General features: G+C 45.0%; 1 protein-coding gene and 1 non-coding gene across 2 annotated transcripts; both read left to right on the plus strand.

Annotated features, from left to right (window-relative positions):
• Window positions 1–2,812: 2,812 nt before the first annotated feature.
• On the plus strand, window positions 2,813–16,861 carry LOC123990436 (solute carrier family 22 member 13-like). Its single transcript, XM_046290975.1, has 4 exons — window positions 2,813–2,911; window positions 5,429–5,523; window positions 13,975–14,189; window positions 16,696–16,861. Exons 1-4 carry the CDS (start codon window positions 2,813–2,815, stop codon window positions 16,821–16,823), a joined length of 537 nt encoding a protein of 178 aa, XP_046146931.1. The 3' UTR covers window positions 16,824–16,861.
• trnat-ugu lies at window positions 4,805–4,880 on the plus strand. Its single transcript has one exon. It is a non-coding gene; the product is annotated as a tRNA-Thr (tRNA).
• Window positions 16,862–20,954: the final 4,093 nt, after the last annotated feature.

Consider the following 20,954-nt stretch of genomic DNA (forward strand, 5'->3'; position numbering starts at 1 on the left):
CAGACTTTACGTAGAGACAATTCTCTAAAAGGCGCTGTAGAACACGTCGAACGTGCTGAACATGAATCTCGAGTGACGGAGAAAAAATCAGGATATCGTCAAGATAGACAAAAACAAAGATGTTCAGCATGTCTCTCAGAACATCATTAACTAATGCCTGAAAAACAGCTGGCGCATTGGCGAGACCAAACGGCAGAACCCGGTACTCAAAATGCCCTAACGGAGTGTTAAACGCCGTTTTCCACTCGTCCCCTCTCTGATGCGCACGAGATGGTAAGCGTTACGAAGGTCCAACTTAGTAAAGCACCTGGCTCCCTGCAGAATCTCGAAGGCTGATGACATAAGGGGAAGCGGATAACGATTCTTAACCGTTATGTCATTCAGCCCTCGATAATCCACGCAGGGGCGCAGAGTACCGTCCTTCTTCTTAACAAAAAGAACCCCGCCCCGGCCGGAGAGGAAGAAGGCACTATGGTACCGGCGTCAAGAGACACAGACAAATAATCCTCGAGAGCCTTACGTTCGGGAGCCGACAGAGAGTATAGTCTACCCCGAGGAGGAGTGGTCCCCGGAAGGAGATCAATACTACAATCATACGACCAGTGAGGAGGAAGGGAGTTGGCTCGGGACCGACTGAAGACCGTGCGCAGATCATGATATTCCTCCGGCACTCCTGTCAAATCGCCAGGTTCCTCCTGAGAAGTAGGGACAGAAGAAACGGGAGGGATGGCAGACATTAAACACTTCACATGACAAGAAACGTTCCAGGATAGGATAGAATTACTAGACCAATTAATAGAAGGATTATGACATACTAGCCAGGGATGACCCAAAACAACAGGTGTAAACGGTGAACGAAAAATCAAAAAAGAAATAGTCTCACTGTGGTTACCAGATACTGTGAGGGTTAAAGGTAGTGTCTCAAATCTGATACTGGGAAGATGACTACCATCTAAGGCGAACATGGGCGTAGGCTTCTCTAACTCTCTGAAAGGAATGTCATGTTTCGAACCCATGCTTCGTCCATGAAACAACCCTCAGCCCCAGAGTCTATCAAGGCACTACATGTAGCACCCGAACCGGTCCAGCGTAGATGGACCGACAAAGTAGTACAGGATTTTGATGGAGAGACTTGAGTAGTTGCGCTCACCTGTAGCCCTCCGCTTACAGATGAGCTCTGGCTTTTACTGGACATGAATTAACAAAATGTCCAGCAACTCCGCAATAGAGGCACAGGCGGTTGGTGATCCTCCGTTCCCTCTCCTTAGTCGAGATGCGAATCCCTCCCAGCTGCATGGGCTCAGACTCTGAGCCAGAGGAGGGAGATGGTTGCGATGCGGAGCAGGGAAACACCGTTGATGCGAGCTCTCTTCCACGAGCCCGGTGACGAAGATCTACCCGTCGTTCTATGCGGATGGCGAGAGCAATCAAAGAGTCCACATCTGAAGGAACCTCCCGGGAGAGAATCTCATCCTTAACCACTGCGTGGAGTCCCTCCAGAAAACGAGCGAGCAGCGCCGGCTCGTTCCACTCACTAGAGGCAGCAAGAGTGCGAAACTCAATAGAATAATCCGTTATGGACCGTTCACCTTGGCATAAGGAAGCCAGGGCCCTAGAAGCCTCCCTACCAAAAACTGAACGGTCAAAAACCCGAATCATCTCCTCTTTAAAGTTCTGGAACTTGTTAGAGCAATCAGCCCTTGCCTCCCAGATAGCTGTGCCCCATTCTCGAGCCCGGCCAGTAAGGAGTGAAATGACGTAAGCAACCCGAGCTCTCTCTCTAGAGTATGTGTTGGGTTGGAGAGAGAACACAATCTCACACTGCGTGAGAAAGGAGCGGCACTCAGTGGGCTGCCCGGAGTAGCAAGGTGGGTTATTAACCCTAGGTTCTGGAGGCTCGGCAGGCCAGGAAGTAACAGGTGGCACGAGACGTAGACTCTGGAACTGTCCAGAGAGGTCGGAAACCTGAGCGGCCAGGTTCTCCACGGCATGGCGAGCAGCAGACAATTCCTGCTCGTGTCTGCCGAGCATGGCTCCTTGGATCTCGACGGCAGTGTAACGAGCGTCTGAAGTCGCTGGGTCCATTCCTTGGTCGGTTCCTTCTGTCATGCAGGTGAAAGAGGACCCAAAAGCGACTTGGCGAAAACAGAGTCTTTAATCCAGTAAAGTAAATACAAACAAAAACACAACTTTCACTCGAAATGACGAGGACAAACTGGAGACTCGATCTTGAACAGCAGGTGAACAGCAGGTTGCCTCGGGAAGGCACTTGAACCAGACAGACTCAGACACCTGCTCACCACGCAGCATCTGAGGAAAACACGACACGACAGGGCGATACACAAACACAGCACGGTGAATTCTAGACAAGGAACCGACAGGACAGGAACGGAACACAAAGGAAGAAATAGGGACTCTAATCAGGGGAAAGGATCGGGAACAGGTGTGGGAAGACTAAATGATTGATTAGGGGAATAGGAACAGCTGGGAGCAGGAACGGAACGATAGAGAGAAGAGAGAGCGAGAGAGTGAGAGAGGGAGGGGGAGAGAGAGGGATAGAAAGAGGGAAAGAACCTAATAAGACCAGCAGAGGGAAACGAATAGAATGGGAAGCACAGGGACAAGACAAGATAATAAATGACAAAACATGACACACACAGCTTGGACGGAGGTACTCGGACGAAGAAACAGCCTCGTACATTTGCAATGTCTTCCATTCATTTGGACCATTACGAAAATGACGACATTTAGAGTCCCAGAGTCGCAAGACTAGGTGCATTGAAACCGGCTCGGCCCATAGAGACGGACCCCAATGTTTCTGTCCGATCGCTCATTCAAGGACCCCGTAGCAAGGCATGGAAAAAAGGTTTATCAGAATTGGACCCAGAAGCAGACCAGGAGTAAGAAGATGGTGAGTATTTATTAATCAATGAGAACGTGGAGGTAGATAGTTCCGGGTGGAGGAGCGGGCAGCGGAGGTGGGTTGATAGCGGAGGTGGGAGTGGATAGGCAGATCCAATGGATAACAACACACTGGCAACGAGCAGACAGGGATGGGGTATGGGTTCCGGGTGAATGGCTGTAGACAAAACAAACGGCGGTAAGTTAAAGGCAAGCAAGACGTACAAAACAATAAAACAAAACAAAACAAACTCTATAAACTGGAGGCTGGTTCGTGGGCACAACATACTGTTCATGGCTAACGATCCGGCAGGGAATGGATGTCAGGTCAGAGCTTTTGAAGGGGAGAGGTGATGATCAGGACAGGTGTGCAGATTACTGATGGGATACAGGTGCGGGTGAACATCGATCTCCCAACAAGCTACTTCACCCGGCAACCAGACAGGGTGCGCTCCAGGACAGAAACACAGGCAAACACAGACTCAGGAAGCGGGATTCGTGACAGAAAAAAGTGGATTTTCAGCACCAATTAAGGTCAAGCTCGGGCACCGAATGACCTATCGAGCCGAAACGTGGGATTCGTGGTCGCCTCAGCTTGGCCTATATATAATGTCAGAACTGGACCCACAGCTAGAAGGTACATTTCTATTATGGTTTGAACAGAAGGCGCTGTGAATTTTGGGCCTGCTCTGAAATATTTTTTTAATAATATTTTTTTAAAACATTTATTTAACTAGGCAAGTCAGTTAAGAACAAATTCTTATTTTCAATGACGGCATAGGAACAGTGCCTGTTCAGGGGCAGAATGACAGATTTGTACCTTATCACCTCGTTACTCGTCCAACGCTCTAACCACTAGGCTACCCTGCCGCCCCAATATGTGATAGTTGGATTCTAAACGAGTTGGAAAAAGTGGGGTTGGTGTCAGTTTGTATCAGTTTGGTGTCAGAATGACATCTAATTGACTGATGGACGGTTTCTTGCTGGTTGACTTTTGTCCATTTGCAATATGTTTAAACAGTGAGCTACCATCACAAAATGACATTCTGAAATCAACACCAACGAGCAATGGAGAGGAACCACTATCACTGCCCGGCCATCCCGAGTTCATCAGGCCAGTCAATTTTGCATTTCTGCAGTATTTTTGCGCATGTAAAATTCTTGATGGTACATGGCAAATGGACATAAAATCCTGATTTGGCACTTTCAATTCTTTCATATTGCATTTCGACATTTCTTTTGGCGTTTGGCCCCCCAAAAAAGTTACTTTTGACTTTTGACTTTTGACTTCCTATGATATTGCAAATTGCAAAATAATGATAATAAAATTTTACAAAAGTATATTCATGCAGTTCTTATACGTGTGTAATTGACAAAAACAAATCGAAAGAATTTCGTAAAACAGACCAGGAAGTACTTTTTTGAGGGGGTGATACGTTTTTGATTTTTTTTTCAGTTTTTCAAAATTTTACTTTTGGGTCTTGACTTGTGTTACATTTGCAATATGAAAAATCATGGTGGAGCGCAATCGCCATCTGTTGGATTTTTGCAGTGTGTTACACCTGGCATTTGCCATATGGCATTTGCTATCAACTTTGAATGAAACAACGCCGAATTGAGTGGTATTGGACACCGTGTATATGGTTTGTCCAGTGCCAATGACTTCCCATTCATTTTTGTACATTTCAGGGGGGTGTTCCCTTACTAACTTTAAGTGTCAGCTGTCAGAGCAGCTCACAGATCACTGCAGCTGTACACAGCCCATCTGTAAATAGCCCATCCAACCAACTACCTACCTCATTCCAATATTTGTTTTTGTTTTTCTGTTCTTTTGCACACCAGTATTTCTACTTGCATATCCTCATCTGCACATCTATCACTCCAGTGTAAATTGCTAAATTGTGGTCCTGTAGCTCAGTTGGTAGAGCATGGCGCTTGTAACGCCAGGGTAGTGGGTTCGATCCCCACGTATGGGACCACCCATACGTAGAATGTATGCACACATGACTGTAAGTCGCTTTGGATAAAAGCGTCTGCTAAATGGCATATATATTATTATTATATATTATTATTAAATTGTAATTACTTCACCACTATTGGCCTATTAATTGCCTTACCTCCTTATTTAATTTGCACACACTGTATATAGATGTTTCTATTGTGTTATTGACTGTACAGTTGTTTATTCCATGTGTAACTCTGTTTCTTTGTTTGTGTTGCACTGCTTTGCTTTATCTTTGCCAGGTCACAGTTGTAAATGAGAACTTGTTCTCAACTGGCCTACCTGGTTAAATAAAGGTGAAAAATAATAAATAATAAACATTGACTCTATACCGGCACCCCCCTGTATATATTATTTTTTACTGCTGCTCTTTAATTACTTGTTACTTTTATCTGTTATTCTTATCTGTATTTTTATTAAAGTGCTTGGTTAGGGGTTCGTAAGAAAGCATTTCCCTGTCAGGTCTACCTGTTGTATTTGTCAGGTGACTAATACAATTGAATTTGATGTGATCTTTCTCTGCAGCTGGAGGAGGAGGGCTCGACCAAGACGGGCAGTATGTTGGACCTCTTCAGGATCCCCTACTTGAGAAAACGGGCTCTCATTCTCTGCTATATCTGGTAAGTACCTCATTCTCCGCTCTATCTGGTCAGTACCTCATTCTCTCCTCTATCTGGTCAGTACCTCATTCTCTGCTATATCTGATCAGTACCTCATTCTCTCCTATATCTGGTCAGTACCTCATTCTCTCCTATATCTGGTCAGTACCTCATTCTCTCCTCTATCTGGTCAGTACCTCATTCTCTGCTCTATCTGGTCAGTACCCCATTCTCTGCTCTATCTGGTCAGTACCTCATTCTCTCTTATATCTGGTCAGTACCTCATTCTGTCTCTATCTGGTCAGTACCTCATTCTATGCTCTATCTGGTCAGTACCTCATTCTCTTCTCTATCTGGTCAGTACCTCATTCTCTGCTCTATCTGGTCAGTACCTCATTCTGTCTCTATCTGGTCAGTACCTCATTCTCTACTCTATCTGGTCAGTACCTCATTCTCAGCTCTATCTGGTCAGTACCTCATTCTCTCCTCTATCTGGTCAGTACCTCATTCTCTTCTCTATCTGGTCAGTACCTCATTCTTTCCTATATCTGGTCAGTACCCCATTCTCTCCTATATCTGGTCAGTACCTCATTATCAGCTCTATCTGGTCAGTACCTAATTCTCGGCTCTATCTGGTCAGTACCTCAATCTCAGCTCTATCTGGTCAGTACCTCATTCTCTCCTCTATCTGGTCAGTACCTAATTCTCGGCTCTATCTGGTCAGTACCTCATTCTCGGCTCTATCTGGTCAGTACCTCAATATCAGCTCTATCTGGTCAGTACCTCATTCTCTCCTCTATCTGGTCAGTACCTAATTCTCGGCTCTATCTGGTCAGTACCTCATTCTCGGCTCTATCTGGTCAGTAACTCATTCTCAGCTCTATCTGGTCAGTACCTCATTCTCTCCTCTATCTGGCCAGTACCTCATTCTCTCCCTATCTGGTCAGTACCCCATTCTCTCCTATATCTGGTCAGTACCTCATTATCAGCTCTATCTGGTCAGTACCTAATTCTCGGCTCTATCTGGTCAGTACCTCAATCTCAGCTCTATCTGGTCAGTACCTCATTCTCTCCTCTATCTGGTCAGTACCTAATTCTCGGCTCTATCTGGTCAGTAACTCATTCTCAGCTCTATCTGGTCAGTACCTCATTCTCTCCTCTATCTGGCCAGTACCTCATTCTCTCCCTATCTGGTCAGTACATCATTTTCTTCTATATCTGTTTAGAACCTCATTCTTTTCTCAATCTGGTCAGTACCCAATTATTTCTTATATCTGGTCAGTACCTCATTCTCCTCTCTATTTGGTCAGAACCTCATTCTCTTCTAAATCTGGGCAGTACCTCATTCTCTCCTCTATCTGGTCAGTACCCAATTATTTCCTATATCTGGTCAGTACCTCATTATCTCCTCTATCTGGTCAGTACCTCATTCTCTCCTCTATCTGGTCAGTACCTCAGTCTCTCCTCTATCTGGTTAGTACCTCATTCTCTCCTATATCTGGCCAGTACCTCATTCTCAGCCCTATCTGGCCAGTACCCAATTCTCTGCTCTATCTGGTCAGAACCTCATTCTCTTCTCAATCTGGTCAGTACCCAATTATTTCCTATATCTGGTCAGTACCTCATTCTGTCTCTATCATGTCAGTTCCCCATTCTCTGCTCTATCTGGTCAGTACCTCATTCTCTCCTCTATCTGGTCAGTACCTCATTCTCTCCTCTATCTGGTCAGTACCTCATTCTCTCCTCTATCTGGTCAGTACCTCATTCTCTCCTATATCTGGTCAGTACCTCATTCTCTTCTCTATCTGGTCAGAACCTCATTCTCTTCTCACTCTGGTCAGTACCTAATTCTCTCTTTTATCTGGTCAGTACCCCATTCTCTGCTCTATCTGGTCAGTACCTCATTCTCTCCTCTATCTGGTCAGTACCTAATTCTCTGCTCTATCTGGTCAGTACCTCATTCTCTCCTCTATCTGGTCAGTACCTCATTCTCTCCTCTATCTGGTCAGTACCTCATTCTCTCCTCTATCTGGTCAGTACCTCATTCTCTCCTATATCTGGTCAGTACCTCATTCTCTCCTCTATCTGGTCAGTACCTCATTCTCTCCTCTATCTGGTCAGTACCCCATTCTCTGCTGTATCTGGTCAGTATGAGACTGTTTGTGGCACCCTCTCCATCATCAATGTTTATAGTAACTACCCATGATTTGCCATATTCAAATTACAATGGCATGGCAGGAGGTTAGGAAGTGCAGCTCAGTTTCCACCTCATTTTGTGGGCAATGTGCACATAGTCTCTAGTCTCTTGAGAGCCAGGTCTGCCTTCAACGGCCTTTCTCAATACATTTACATTTACATTTAAGTCATTTAGCAGACGCTCTTATCCAGAGCGACTTACAAATTGGTGCATTCACCTTATGACATCCAGTGGAACAGTCACTTTACAATAGTGCATCTAAATCTTAAAGGGGGGGGTGAGAGGGATTACTTATCCTATCCTAGGTATTCCTTAAAGAGGTGGGGTTTCAGGTGTCTCCGGAAGGTGGTGATTGACTCCGCTGTCCTGGCGTCGTGAGGGAGTTTGTTCCACCATTGGGGGGCCAGAGCAGCGAACAGTTTTGACTGGGCTGAGCGGGAACTGTACTTCCTCAGTGGTAGGGAGGCGAGCAGGCCAGAGGTGGATGAACGCAGTGCCCTTGTTTGGGTGTAGGGCCTGATCAGAGCCTGGAGGTACTGAGGTGCCGGTCCCCTCACAGCTCCGTAGGCAAGCACCATGGTCTTGTAGTGGATGCGAGCTTCAACTGGAAGCCAGTGGAGAGAGCGGAGGAGCGGAGTGACGTGAGAGAACTTGGGAAGGTTGAACACCAGACGGGCTGCGGCGTTCTGGATGAGTTGTAGGGGTTTGATGGCACAGGCAGGGAGCCCAGCCAACAGCGAGTTGCAGTAATCCAGACGGGAGATGACAAGTGCCTGGATTAGGACCTGCGCCGCTTCCTGTGTGAGGCAGGGTCGTACTCTGCGGATGTTGTAGAGCATGAACCTACAGGAAAGGGCCACCGCCTTGATGTTAGTTGAGAACAACAGGGTGTTGTCCAGGATCACGCCAAGGTTCTTAGCGCTCTGGGAGGAGGACACAATGGAGTTGTCAACCGTGATGGGGAGATCATGGAACGGGCAGTCCTTCCCCGGGAGGAAGAGCAGCTCTGTCTTGCCGAGGTTCAGCTTGAGGTGGTGATCCGTCATCCACACTGATATGTCTGCCAGACATGCAGAGATGTGATTCGCCACCTGGTCATCAGAAGGGGGGAAAGGAGAAGATTAATTGTGTGTCGTCTGCATAGCAATGATAGGAGAGACCATGTGAGGTTATGACAGAGCCAAGTGACTTGGTGTATAGCGAGAATAGGAGAGGGCCTAGAACAGAGCCCTGGGGGACACCAGTGGTGAGAGCGCGTGGTGAGGAGACAGATTCTCGCCACGCCACCTGGTAGGAGCGACCTGTCAGGTAGGACGCAATCCAAGCGTGGGCCGCGCCGGAGATGCCCAACTCGGAGAGGGTGGAGAGGAGGATCTGATGGTTCACAGTATCGAAGGCAGCCGATAGATCTAGAAGGATGAGAGCAGAGGAGAGAGAGTTAGCTTTAGCAGTGCGGAGCGCCTCCGTGATACAGAGGAGAGCAGTCTCAGTTGAATGACTAGTCTTGAAACCTGACTGATTTGGATCAAGAAGGTCATTCAGAGAGAGATAGCGGGAGAGCTGGCCAAGGACGGCACGTTCAAGAGTTTTGGAGAGAAAAGAAAGAAGGGATACTGGTCTGTAGTTGTTGACATCGGAGGGATCGAGTGTAGGTTTTTTCAGAAGGGGTGCAACTCTCGCTCTCTTGAAGACGGAAGGGACGTAGCCAGCGGTCAGGGATGAGTTGATGAGCGAGGTGAGGTAAGGGAGAAGGTCTCCGGAAATGGTCTGGAGAAGAGAGGAGGGGATAGGGTCAAGCGGGCAGGTTGTTGGGCGGCCGGCCGTCACAAGACGCGAGATTTCATCTGGAGAGAGAGGGGAGAAAGAGGTCAGAGCACACGGTAGGGCAGTGAGAGCAGAACCAGTGGTGTCGTTTGACTTAGCAAACGAGGATCGGATGTCGTCGACCTTCTTTTCAAAATGGTTGACGAAGTCATCTGCAGAGAGGGAGGAGGGGGGGAGGAGGATTCAGGAGGGAGGAGAAGGTGGCAAAGAGCTTCCTAGGGTTAGAGGCAGATGCTTGGAATTTAGAGTGGTAGAAAGTGGCTTTAGCAGCAGAGACAGAGGAGGAAAATGTAGAGAGGAGGGAGTGAAAGGATGCCAGGTCCGCAGGGAGGCGAGTTTTCCTCCATTTCCGCTCGGCTGCCCGGAGCCCTGTTCTGTGAGCTCGCAATGAGTCATCGAGCCACGGAGCGGGAGGGGAGGACCGAGCCGGCCTGGAGGATAGGGGACATAGAGAGTCAAAGGATGCAGAGAGGGAGGAGAGGAGGGTTGAGGAGGCAGAATCAGGAGATAGGTTGGAGAAGGTTTGAGCAGAGGGAAGAGATGATAGGATGGAAGAGGAGAGAGTAGCGGGGGAGAGAGAGCGAAGGTTGGGACGGCGCGATACCATCCGAGTAGGGGCAGTGTGGGAGGTGTTGGATGAGAGCGAGAGGGAAAAGGATACAAGGTAGTGGTCGGAGACTTGGAGGGGAGTTGCAATGAGGTTAGTGGAAGAACAGCATCTAGTAAAGATGAGGTCAAGCGTATTGCCTGCCTTGTGAGTAGGGGGGGAAGGTGAAAGGGTGAGGTCAAAAGAGGAGAGGAGGTGAAAGAAGGAGGCAGAGAGGAATGAGTCAAAGGTAGACGTGGGGAGGTTAAAGTCGCCCAGAAATGTGAGAGGTGAACCGTCCTCAGGAAAGGAGCTTATCAAGGCATCAAGCTCATTGATGAACTCTCCGAGGGAACCTGGAGGGCGATAAATGATAAGGATGTTAAGCTTGAAAGGGCTGGTAACTGTGACGGCATGGAATTCAAAGATGGCGATAGACAGATGGGTAAGGGGAGAAAGAGAGAATGACCACTTGGGAGAGATGAGGATCCCGGTGCCACCACCCCGCTGACCAGAAGCTCTCGGGGTGTGCGAGAACACGTGGGCGGACGAAGAGAGAGCAGTAGGAGTAGCAGTGTTGTCTGTGGTGATCCATGTTTCCGTCAGTGCCAAGAAGTCGAGGGACTGGAGGGAGGCATAGGCTGAGATGAACTCTGCCTTGTTGGCTGCAGATCGGCAGTTCCAGAGGCTACCGGAGACCTGGAACTCCACGTGGGTCGTGCGCTGGGACCACCAGATTAGGTGGCCGCGGCCACGCGGTGTGGAGCGTTTGTATGGTCTGTGCAGAGAGTAGAGAACAGGGATAGACAGACACATAGTTGACAGGCTACAGAAGAGGCTACGCTAATGCAAAGGAGATTGGAATGACAAGTGGACTACACGTCTCGAATGTTCAGAAAGTTAAGCTTACGTAGCAAGAATCTTATTGACTAAAATGATTAAAATGATACAGTACTGCTGAAGTAGACTAGCTGGCAGTGGCTGCGTTGTTGACACTACACTAATCAAGTCGTTCCGTTGAGTGTAATAGTTTCGACAGTGCTGCTATTCGGGGGCTAGCTGGCTAGCTAGCAGTGTTGATTACGTTACGTTGCGTTAAAAGAACGACAATAGCTGGCTAGCTAACCTAGAAAATCGCTCTAGACTACACAATTATCTTTGATACAAAGACGGCTATGTAGCTAGCTAAGAAGAAATTGCTAAGATTAGACAAATCAAACCGTTGTGCTATAATGAAATGTAATGAAAAAGTTATACTACCTGCGGAGCGAAGTGCCGATGCGACCGCTCGCTCCAACCCGGAAGTACAATAGCAAGGATATTCTCACTGAGTTTGTACATAGTCAAAGCTTTCCTTAAGTTTGTGTCAGTCACAGTGGTCAGGTAATCTGCCACTGTGTACACACTGTTTAGGGCCAAATACCATTCTAGTTTTCTCCGTTTTTTTGTTAATTCTTTCCAATGTGTCATGTAATTCTCTTTTTGTTTTATCATGATTTGGTTGGGTCAAATCAAATCAAATCAAATCAAATTTTATTTGTCACGTACACATGGTTAGCAGATGTTAAATGCGAGTGTAGCGAAATGCTTGTGCTTCTAGTTCCGACAATGCAGTGATAACTAACAAGTAATCTAACTAACAATTCCAAAACTACTGTCTTATACACAGTGTAAGGGGATAAAGAACATGTACATAAGGATATATGAATGAGTGATGGTACAGAGCAGCATACAGTAGATGGTATCGAGTACAGTATATACATATGAGATGAGTGTGTAGACAAAGTAAACAAAGTGGCATAGTTAAAGTGGCTAGTGATACATGTGTTACATAAGGATGCAGTCGATGATGTAGAGTACAGTATATACATATGCATATGAGATGAATAATGTAGGGTAAGTAACATTATATAAGGTAGCATTGTTTAAAGTGGCTAGTGATATATTTACATCATTTCCCATCAATTCCCATTATTAAAATGGCTGGAGTTGGGTCAGTGTCAATGACAGTGTGTTGGCAGCAGCCACTCAATGTTAGTGGTGGCTGTTTAACAGTCTGATGGCCTTGAGATAGAAGCTGTTTTTCAGTCTCTCGGTCCCAGCTTTGATGCACCTGTACTGACCTCGCCTTCTGGATGATAGCGGGGTGAACAGGCAGTGGTTCGGGTGGTTGATGTCCTTGATGATCTTTATGGCCTTCCTGTAACAACGGGTGGTGTAGGTGTCCTGGAGGGCAGGTAGTTTGCCCCCGGTGATGCGTTGTGCAGTCCTCACTACCCTCTGGAGAGCCTTACGGTTGAGGGCGGAGCAGTTGCCGTACCAGGCGGTGATACAGCCCGCCAGGATGCTCTCGATTGTGCATCTGTAGAAGTTTGTGAGTGCTTTTGGTGACAAGCCGAATTTCTTCTGCCTCCTGAGGTTGAATAGGTGCTGCTGCGCCTTCTTCACGACGCTGTCAGTGTGAGTGGACCAATTCAGTTTGTCTGTGATGTGTATGCCGAGGAACTTAAAACTAGCTACCCTCTCCACTACTGTTCCATCGAGGGGTCCCCTTTGTGTTGCCGCACTGGGGCTCTGTGGGTTCAGTTTGTGTTTGGACCAGCTTGCTTAGGGGACTTTTCTCCAGGTTCATCACTCTGTAGTTGATGGCTTTGTTATGGAAGGTTTGGGAATCACTTCCTTTTAGGTGGTTGTAGAATTTAACGTCTCTTTTCTGGATTTTGATCATTAGCGGGTATTGGCCCAATTCTGCTCTGCATGCATTATTTGGTGTTACCTTGTACATAGAGGATATTTTTTTGCTGAATTCTGCATGCAGAGTCTCAATGAGCAGACCTCAGGCCTCCCAACCATAAAGGGCAATGGGTTCTTTAACTTATTCAAGATCTTTCGCCAGATCGTAATTGGTATGTTGAATTTTATGTTTCTTTTGATGGCATAGAATGCCCTTCTTGCCTTGTCTCTCACATCGTTCACAGCTTTGTTTAAATTACCTGTGGCGCTTATGTTTAGGCCGAGATATGTATTGTTTTTGTGTGTGCTCTAGGGCAACAGTGTCAAGATGAAATTTGTATTTGTGGTCCTGGCAACTGGACCTTTTCTGGAACACCATTATTTTTTTGCCTTAATGAGAACTACTGTCCGTCCCCAGGTCTGCCATAATCTGTGCAGAAGATCTATGTGCTGCTGTAGGCTCTCCTTAGTTGGGGACAGAACCACCAGATCATCAGCAAACAGTAGACATTTGACTTCAGATTCTAGTCAGGTTCGGTTGTGTGCTGCCCTCGCCAATATGTTTATATATATGTTGAAGAGGGTGGGGCTCAAGCTGCATCCCTGGCTCACCCCACAGCCCTGTGGAAGAAATGTGTGTTTTTTTGCCAAACTTAACCACACACTTGTTGTTTGTGTACATGGATTTTGTAATGTGGTATGTTTCTCCCCCAACACCACTTTCCATCAATTTGTATAGGAAAACCTCATGCCAAATTGAATCAATAGCTTTTTTGAAATCAACAAAACATGAGAAGACTTTGCCTTTGTTTTGTTTGTTTGTCAATTTGTGTGGGTGAATACGTGGTCTGTCATTGGTAAAAAGCCAATTTGCCATTTGCTCAGTACATTGTTTTCACTGAGGAAATGTATGAGTCTGCTGTTAATAATAATTCAGAGGATTTTCCAAGGGTTTCTGTTGACGCATATCCCACGGTAGTTATTGGGTTCAAATTTGTCTCCACTTCTGTGGATTAAGGTGATCAGTTCTTGGTTCCAAATATTGGGTAAAATGAGGTGAGGATGATATATAAGTATAGCCAATTGGAATTTTTGGTCTCTCTCACTTTCTCTTGCTCTCTCTCGCTCTCAGGTTTGTAACCAGTCTGGTGTACTATGGGGTGAGTCTAAACGTGGGTAACTTTGGTCTGGACATCTATCTGACCCAGCTGATCTTTGGCATTGCTGAGCTCCCTGCCCGACTGGGCTCCCTGCCCCTCATAGAACACTTTGGACGGAGGATGTGTCAGGCCATCGCCCTGTTCTTCGGAGGCACAGCCTGTCTTGTTCTTCTAGCTGTTCCAGATGGTAAAATCAGTATTTTATAAAGGAGATTTTGATGCTGTTATTTTAATACTTTTCACATTATTAAGGTTGTTTTAACACTTGAAGATGGAATCCACATTTGTTGAAACAGCGCCACTCTTTTGCCCCAGCACTTTTGTTGATAAACAACATAGAGGAACGTCCGGCAGCGGTACATATTCTGATTAACAGAGTAGAGGAGCATCCACAGCGGTACATATTCTGATTAATGGAGTAGAGGAGCATCTACAGCGGTACATATTCTGATTAACAGAGTAGAGGAGCATCTACAGCGGTACATATTCTGATTAACAGAGTAGAGGAGCATCTACAGCGGTACATATTCTGATTAACAGAGTAGAGGAGCATCTACAGCGGTACATATTCTGATTAACAGAGTAGAGGAGCATCTACAGCGGTACATATTCTGATTAACAGAGTAGAGGAGCATCCACAGCGGTACATATTCTGATTAATGGAGTAGAGGAGCATCTACAGCGGTACATATTCTGATTAATGGAGTAGAGGAACATCTACAGCGGTACATATTCGGATTAATGGAGTAGAGGAGCATCTACAGCGGTACATATTCTGATTAATGGAGTAGAAGAGTGTCCGGCAGCGGTACATATTCTGATTAATGGAGTAGAGGAACATCTACAGCGGTACATATTCTGATTAATGGAGTAGAGGAGCATCTACAGCGGTACATATTCTGATTAATGGAGTAGAAGAGTGTCCGGCAGCGGTACATATTCTGATTAATGGAGTAGAGGAGCATCTACAGCGGTACATATTCTGATTAATGGAGTAGAAGAGTGTCCGGCAGCGGTACATATTCTGATTAATGGAGTAGAAGAGTGTCCCGCAGCGGTACATATTCTGCTGTTCTATCGTGATGTCTGAGGAAGTAAAACACAGTGTTGTTTACTTATCTTGTTATGTCTGCAATCCAACTACCGGGATCGTTGTGACAACTACCAGTGAAAATAGAGGGCGCCAAATTCAAACCACAGACATCTCATAATTACAATTCCTAAAACATACATGTCTCATACCATTTTAAAGCTATTCTCGTTGTTAATCCCACCAAAATGTCCGATTTCAAATATGCTTTTCAGCAAAAGAACTACAAACGATTATGTTAGGTCTCCACCAAACCACAATAAGCACAGCGATTTTCCAGCGAAATATAGCATTCACTAAAAGCAGAAATAAAGATAAAATTAATCACTAACCTTGAATTGTCTTCATCAGATGACACTCATAGGACTTCATGTTACACAATTCATGCATGTTTTGTTTGATAAAGAGTTTCCGTTGGCGTATTAGATTCACTAGTTCCAAAAACATAGAGTGATTTTGCATAGCCACATTGTTTCAACAGAAATACTCATCATAAATGTAGATGATAATACAATACAGCAACCGCTATGTCAGATTTCAGAAAAAGTTTACGGAAAAAACAACCCATGCAATAATCTAAGACGGAGCTCAGAACAGTAGCTCACCAGAAAAACAGTAACAAACAGTAACAAATTAGCCACCATGTATTAAAAACCAGAAAGTACATGATAAATGTTTCCTTACCTTTGATGAACTTCATCAGAATGCAGTCCTAGTAATCCCAGGTCCACAATAAATGCTTGATTTGTTCGGAAATGTCCGTTATTTATGTCCAATTAGCTACTTTGATTAGCCCGTTTGGTAAACAATTCCAAAGTCACAAAGCATGTCCACTATAACATGACGAAATATCCAAAAGTTCCATAACAGTAAGTAGAAACATGTCAAAGGATTTACTGAAGGATTTACATATATCTTGAATAACGTTCCAACCGGAGAATTAGAATGACTTCAGATGACCGGTGGAACGCAAGTCCTTCCCTGTGAACGCACATGGTGAATGCATGGTCAACTTGTGGCAGTGGTGACTATTTCCTGTCTCATTCGACCCCCCTTCACATTGGAGTCATCAGACAAAGTTCTATTGACTGTGGACATCTAGTGGAAGGTGTAGGAAGTGAAAACTCATCCATATCTCGCTGTAATTTCAATGAGAGCTTGGTTGAAAATCTGCCACCCCTAGGAAAAAAGAACAGGAAGTGGAATTTTTCAGGTTTTAGCCTGCTATATGAGTTCTGTTATACTCACAGACATAATTCAAACAGTTTTAGAAACTTCAGAGTGTTTTCTATCCAATACTAATAATATGCATATATTAGCAACTGAGACTGAGGAGCTGGCCGTTTATAATGGGCACCTTTTCATCCAAGCTACTCAATACTGCCCCTGCAGCCATAACAAGTTATTTGTTGTAATATCACAAACCACTGTTTCACCAATTAAGGATTCTAGCTTTAAGTGTTATTTTATAAACACTTTTGACACTCAACACACTATTATTTAAAAAATATATGTGCTAGTTTGAATTCTTAAGCACCTGTAACACTTTGTGCAATTCAATCCGTTTAACAGATTCTCTGTCTGATTGTTTCTCCTCCCTCAGACATGCCAGTAGTGACGACAGTCATAGCCGTGTCAGGGAAATTTGCCCTGGCTGCCTCCTTCACCATCATCTATGTTTACACAGCTGAGCTCTATCCCACTGTAGTGAGGTATGTTCATTACAGCTGAGCTCTATCCCACTGTAGTGAGGTATGTTTATTACAGCTGAGCTCTATCCCACTGTAGTGAGGTATGTTCATTACAGCTGAGCTCTATCCCACTGTAGTGAGGTATGTTTATTACAGCTGAGCTCTATCCCACTGTAGTGAGGTATGTTTATTACAGCTGAGCTCTATCCCACTGTAGTGAGGTATGTTCATTACAGCTGAGCTCTATCCCACTGTAGTGAGGTATGTTTATTACAGCTGAGCTCTATCCCACTGTAGTGAGGTATGTTTATTACAGCTGAGCTCTATCCCACTGTAGTGAGGTATGTTTATTTTATTACAGCTGAGCTCTATCCCACTGTAGTGAGGTATGTTTATTACAGCTGAGCTCTATCCCACTGTAGTGAGGTATGTTTATTACAGCTGAGCTCTATCCCACTGTAGTGAGGTATGTTTATTACAGCTGAGCTCTATCTATCCCACTGTAGTGAGGTATGTTTATTACAGCTGAGCTCTATCCCACTGTAGTGAGGTATGTTTATTACAGCTGAGCTCTATCCCACTGTAGTGAGGTATGTTTATTACAGCTGAGCTCTATCCCACTGTAGTGAGGTATGTTTATTACAGCTGAGCTCTATCCCACTGTAGTGAGGTATGTTTATTACTGAGCTCTATCCCACTGTAGTGAGGTATGTTTATTACAGCTGAGCTCTATCCCACTGTAGTGAGGTATGTTTATTACAGCTGAGCTCTATCCCACTGTAGTGAGGTATGTTTATTACAGCTGAGCTCTATCCCACTGTAGTGAGGTATGTTTATTACAGCTGAGCTCTATCCCACTGTAGTGAGGTATGTTTATTACAGCTGAGCTCTATCCCACTGTAGTGAGGTATGTTTATTACAGCTGAGCTCTATCCCACTGTAGTGAGGTATGTTTATTACAGCTGAGCTCTATCCCACTGTAGTGAGGTATGTTTATTACAGCTGAGCTCTATCCCACTGTAGTGAGGTATGTTTATTACAGCTGAGCTCTATCCCACTGTAGTGAGGTATGTTTATTACAGCTGAGCTCTAGTAGTGAGGTATGTTTATTACAGCTGAGCTCTATCCCACTGTAGTGAGGTATGTTTATTACAGCTGAGCTCTATCCCACTGTAGTGAGGTATGTTTATTACAGCTGAGCTCTATCCCACTGTAGTGAGGTATGTTTATTACAGCTGAGCTCTATCCCACTGTAGTGAGGTATGTTTATTACAGCTGAGCTCTATCCCACTGTAGTGAGGTATGTTTATTACAGCTGAGCTCTATCCCACTGTAGTGAGGTATGTTTATTACAGCTGAGCTCTATCCCACTGTAGTGAGGTATGTTTATTACAGCTGAGCTCTATCCCACTGTAGTGAGGTATGTTTATTACAGCTGAGCTCTGTCCCACTGTAGTGAGGTATGTTTATTACAGCTGAGCTCTATCCCACTGTAGTGAGGTATGTTTATTACAGCTGAGCTCTATCCCACTGTAGTGAGGTATGTTTATTACAGCTGAGCTCTATCCCACTGTAGTATGTTCATTACAGCTGAGCTCTATCCCACTGTAGTGAGGTATGTTTATTACAGCTGAGCTCTATCCCACTGTAGTGAGGTATGTTTATTACTCTGTCCCAGTAGTGAGGTATGTTTATTACAGCTGAGCTCTATCCCACTGTAGTGAGGTATGTTTATTACAGCTGAGCTCTGTCCCACTGTAGTGAGGTATGTTTATTACAGCTGAGCTCTATCCCACTGTAGTGAGGTATGTTTATTACAGCTGAGCTCTATCCCACTGTAGTGAGGTATGTTTATTACAGCTGAGCTCTATCCCACTGTAGTGAGGTATGTTTATTACAGCTGAGCTCTATCCCACTGTAGTGAGGTATGTTTATTACAGCTGAGCTCTATCCCACTGTAGTGAGGTATGTTTATTACAGCTGAGCTCTATCCCACTGTAGTGAGGTATGTTTATTACAGCAGCTCTATCCCAGCTCTATCCCACTGTAGTGAGGTATGTTTATTACAGCTGAGCTCTATCCCACTGTAGTGAGGTATGTTTATTACAGCTGAGCTCTATCCCACTGTAGTGAGGTATGTTTATTACAGCTGAGCTCTATCCCACTGTAGTGAGGTATGTTTATTACAGCTGAGCTCTATCCCACTGTAGTGAGGTATGTTTATTACAGCTGAGCTCTATCCCACTGTAGTGAGGTATGTTTATTACAGCTGAGCTCTATCCCACTGTAGTGAGGTATGTTTATTACAGCTGAGCTCTATCCCACTGTAGTGAGGTATGTTTATTACAGCTGAGCTCTGTCCCACTGTAGTGAGGTATGTTTATTACAGCTGAGCTCTATCCCACTGTAGTGAGGTATGTTTATTACAGCTGAGCTCTATCCCACTGTAGTGAGGTATGTTTATTACAGCTGAGCTCTATCCCACTGTAGTGAGGTATGTTTATTACAGCTGAGCTCTATCCCACTGTAGTGAGGTATGTAGTTTATTAGTGAGTATGTTTAGCTGAGCTCTGTCCCACTGTAGTGAGGTATGTTTATTACAGCTGAGCTCTATCCCACTGTAGTGAGGTATGTTTATTACAGCTGAGCTCTATCCCACTGTAGTGAGGTATGTTTATTACAGCTGAGCTCTATCCCACTGTAGTGAGGTATGTTTATTACAGCTGAGCTCTATCCCACTGTAGTGAGGTATGTTTATTACAGCTGAGCTCTATCCCACTGTAGTGAGGTATGTTTATTACAGCTGAGCTCTATCCCACTGTAGTGAGGTATGTTTATTACAGCTGAGCTCTATCCCACTGTAGTGAGGTATGTTTATTACAGCTGAGCTCTATCCCACTGTAGTGAGGTATGTTTATTACAGCTGAGCTCTGTCCCACTGTAGTGAGGTATGTTTATTACAGCTGAGCTCTATCCCACTGTAGTGAGGTATGTTTATTACAGCTGAGCTCTATCCCACTGTAGTGAGGTATGTTTATTACAGCTGAGCTCTATCCCACTGTCCAGCTGAGCACTGTAGTGAGGTATGTTTATTACAGCTGAGCTCTATCCCACTGTAGTGAGGTATGTTTATTACAGCTGAGCTCTATCCCACTGTAGTGAGGTATGTTTATTACAGCTGATCTGTCCCACTGTAGTGAGGTATGTTTATTACAGCTGAGCTCTATCCCACTGTAGTGAGGTATGTTTATTACAGCTGAGCTCTATCCCACTGTAGTGAGGTATGTTTATTACAGCTGAGCTCTATCCCACTGTAGTGAGGTATGTTTATTACAGCTGAGCTCTATCCCACTGTAGTGAGGTATGTTTATTACAGCTGAGCTCTATCCCACTGTAGTGAGGTATGTTTATTACAGCTGAGCTCTATCCCACTGTAGTGAGGTATGTTTATTACAGCTGAGCTCTATCCCACTGTAGTGAGGTATGTTTATTACAGCTGAGCTCTATCCCACTGTAGTGAGGTATGTTTATTACAGCTGAGCTCTATCCCACTGTAGTGAGGTATGTTTATTACAGCTGAGCTCTATCCCACTGTAGTGAGGTATGTTTATTACAGCTGAGCTCTATCCCACTGTAGTGAGGTATGTTTATTACAGCTGAGCTCTATCCCACTGTAGTGAGGTATGTTTATTACAGCTGAGCTCTATCCCCACTGTAGTGAGGTATGTTTATTACAGCTGAGCTCTATCCCACTGTAGTGAGGTATGTTTATTACAGCTGAGCTCTATCCCACTGTAGTGAGGTATGTTTATTACAGCTGAGCTCTATCCCACTGTAGTGAGGTATGTTTATTACAGCTGAGCTCTATCCCACTGTAGTGAGGTATGTTTATTACAGCTGAGCTCTATCCCACTGTAGTGAGGTATGTTTATTACAGCTGAGCTCTATCCCACTGTAGTGAGGTATGTTTATTACAGCTGAGCTCTATCCCACTGTAGTGAGGTATGTTTATTACAGCTGAGCTCTATCCCACTGTAGTGAGGTATGTTTATTACAGCTGAGCTCTATCCCACTGTAGTGAGGTATGTTTATTACAGCTGAGCTCTATCCCACTGTAGTGAGGTATGTTTATTACAGCTGAGCTCTATCCCACTGTAGTGAGGTATGTTTA

Source organism: Oncorhynchus gorbuscha, linkage group LG12 (genome assembly GCF_021184085.1).
Source record: "Oncorhynchus gorbuscha isolate QuinsamMale2020 ecotype Even-year linkage group LG12, OgorEven_v1.0, whole genome shotgun sequence".
NCBI lineage: Eukaryota > Metazoa > Chordata > Actinopteri > Salmoniformes > Salmonidae > Oncorhynchus > Oncorhynchus gorbuscha.

Coding starts and splice junctions, on each gene's coding strand:
- LOC123990436 (XM_046290975.1), top strand. CDS start 2,813: ATGTTTCTGTCCGATCGCTCATTCAAGGACCCCGTAGCAAGGCATGGA. Junction 2,912..5,428: donor AGACCAGGAGTAAGAAGATG/GTGAGTATTTAT, acceptor CTTTCTCTGCAG/CTGGAGGAGGAGGGCTCGAC. Junction 5,524..13,974: donor CTCATTCTCTGCTATATCTG/GTAAGTACCTCA, acceptor TCTCGCTCTCAG/GTTTGTAACCAGTCTGGTGT.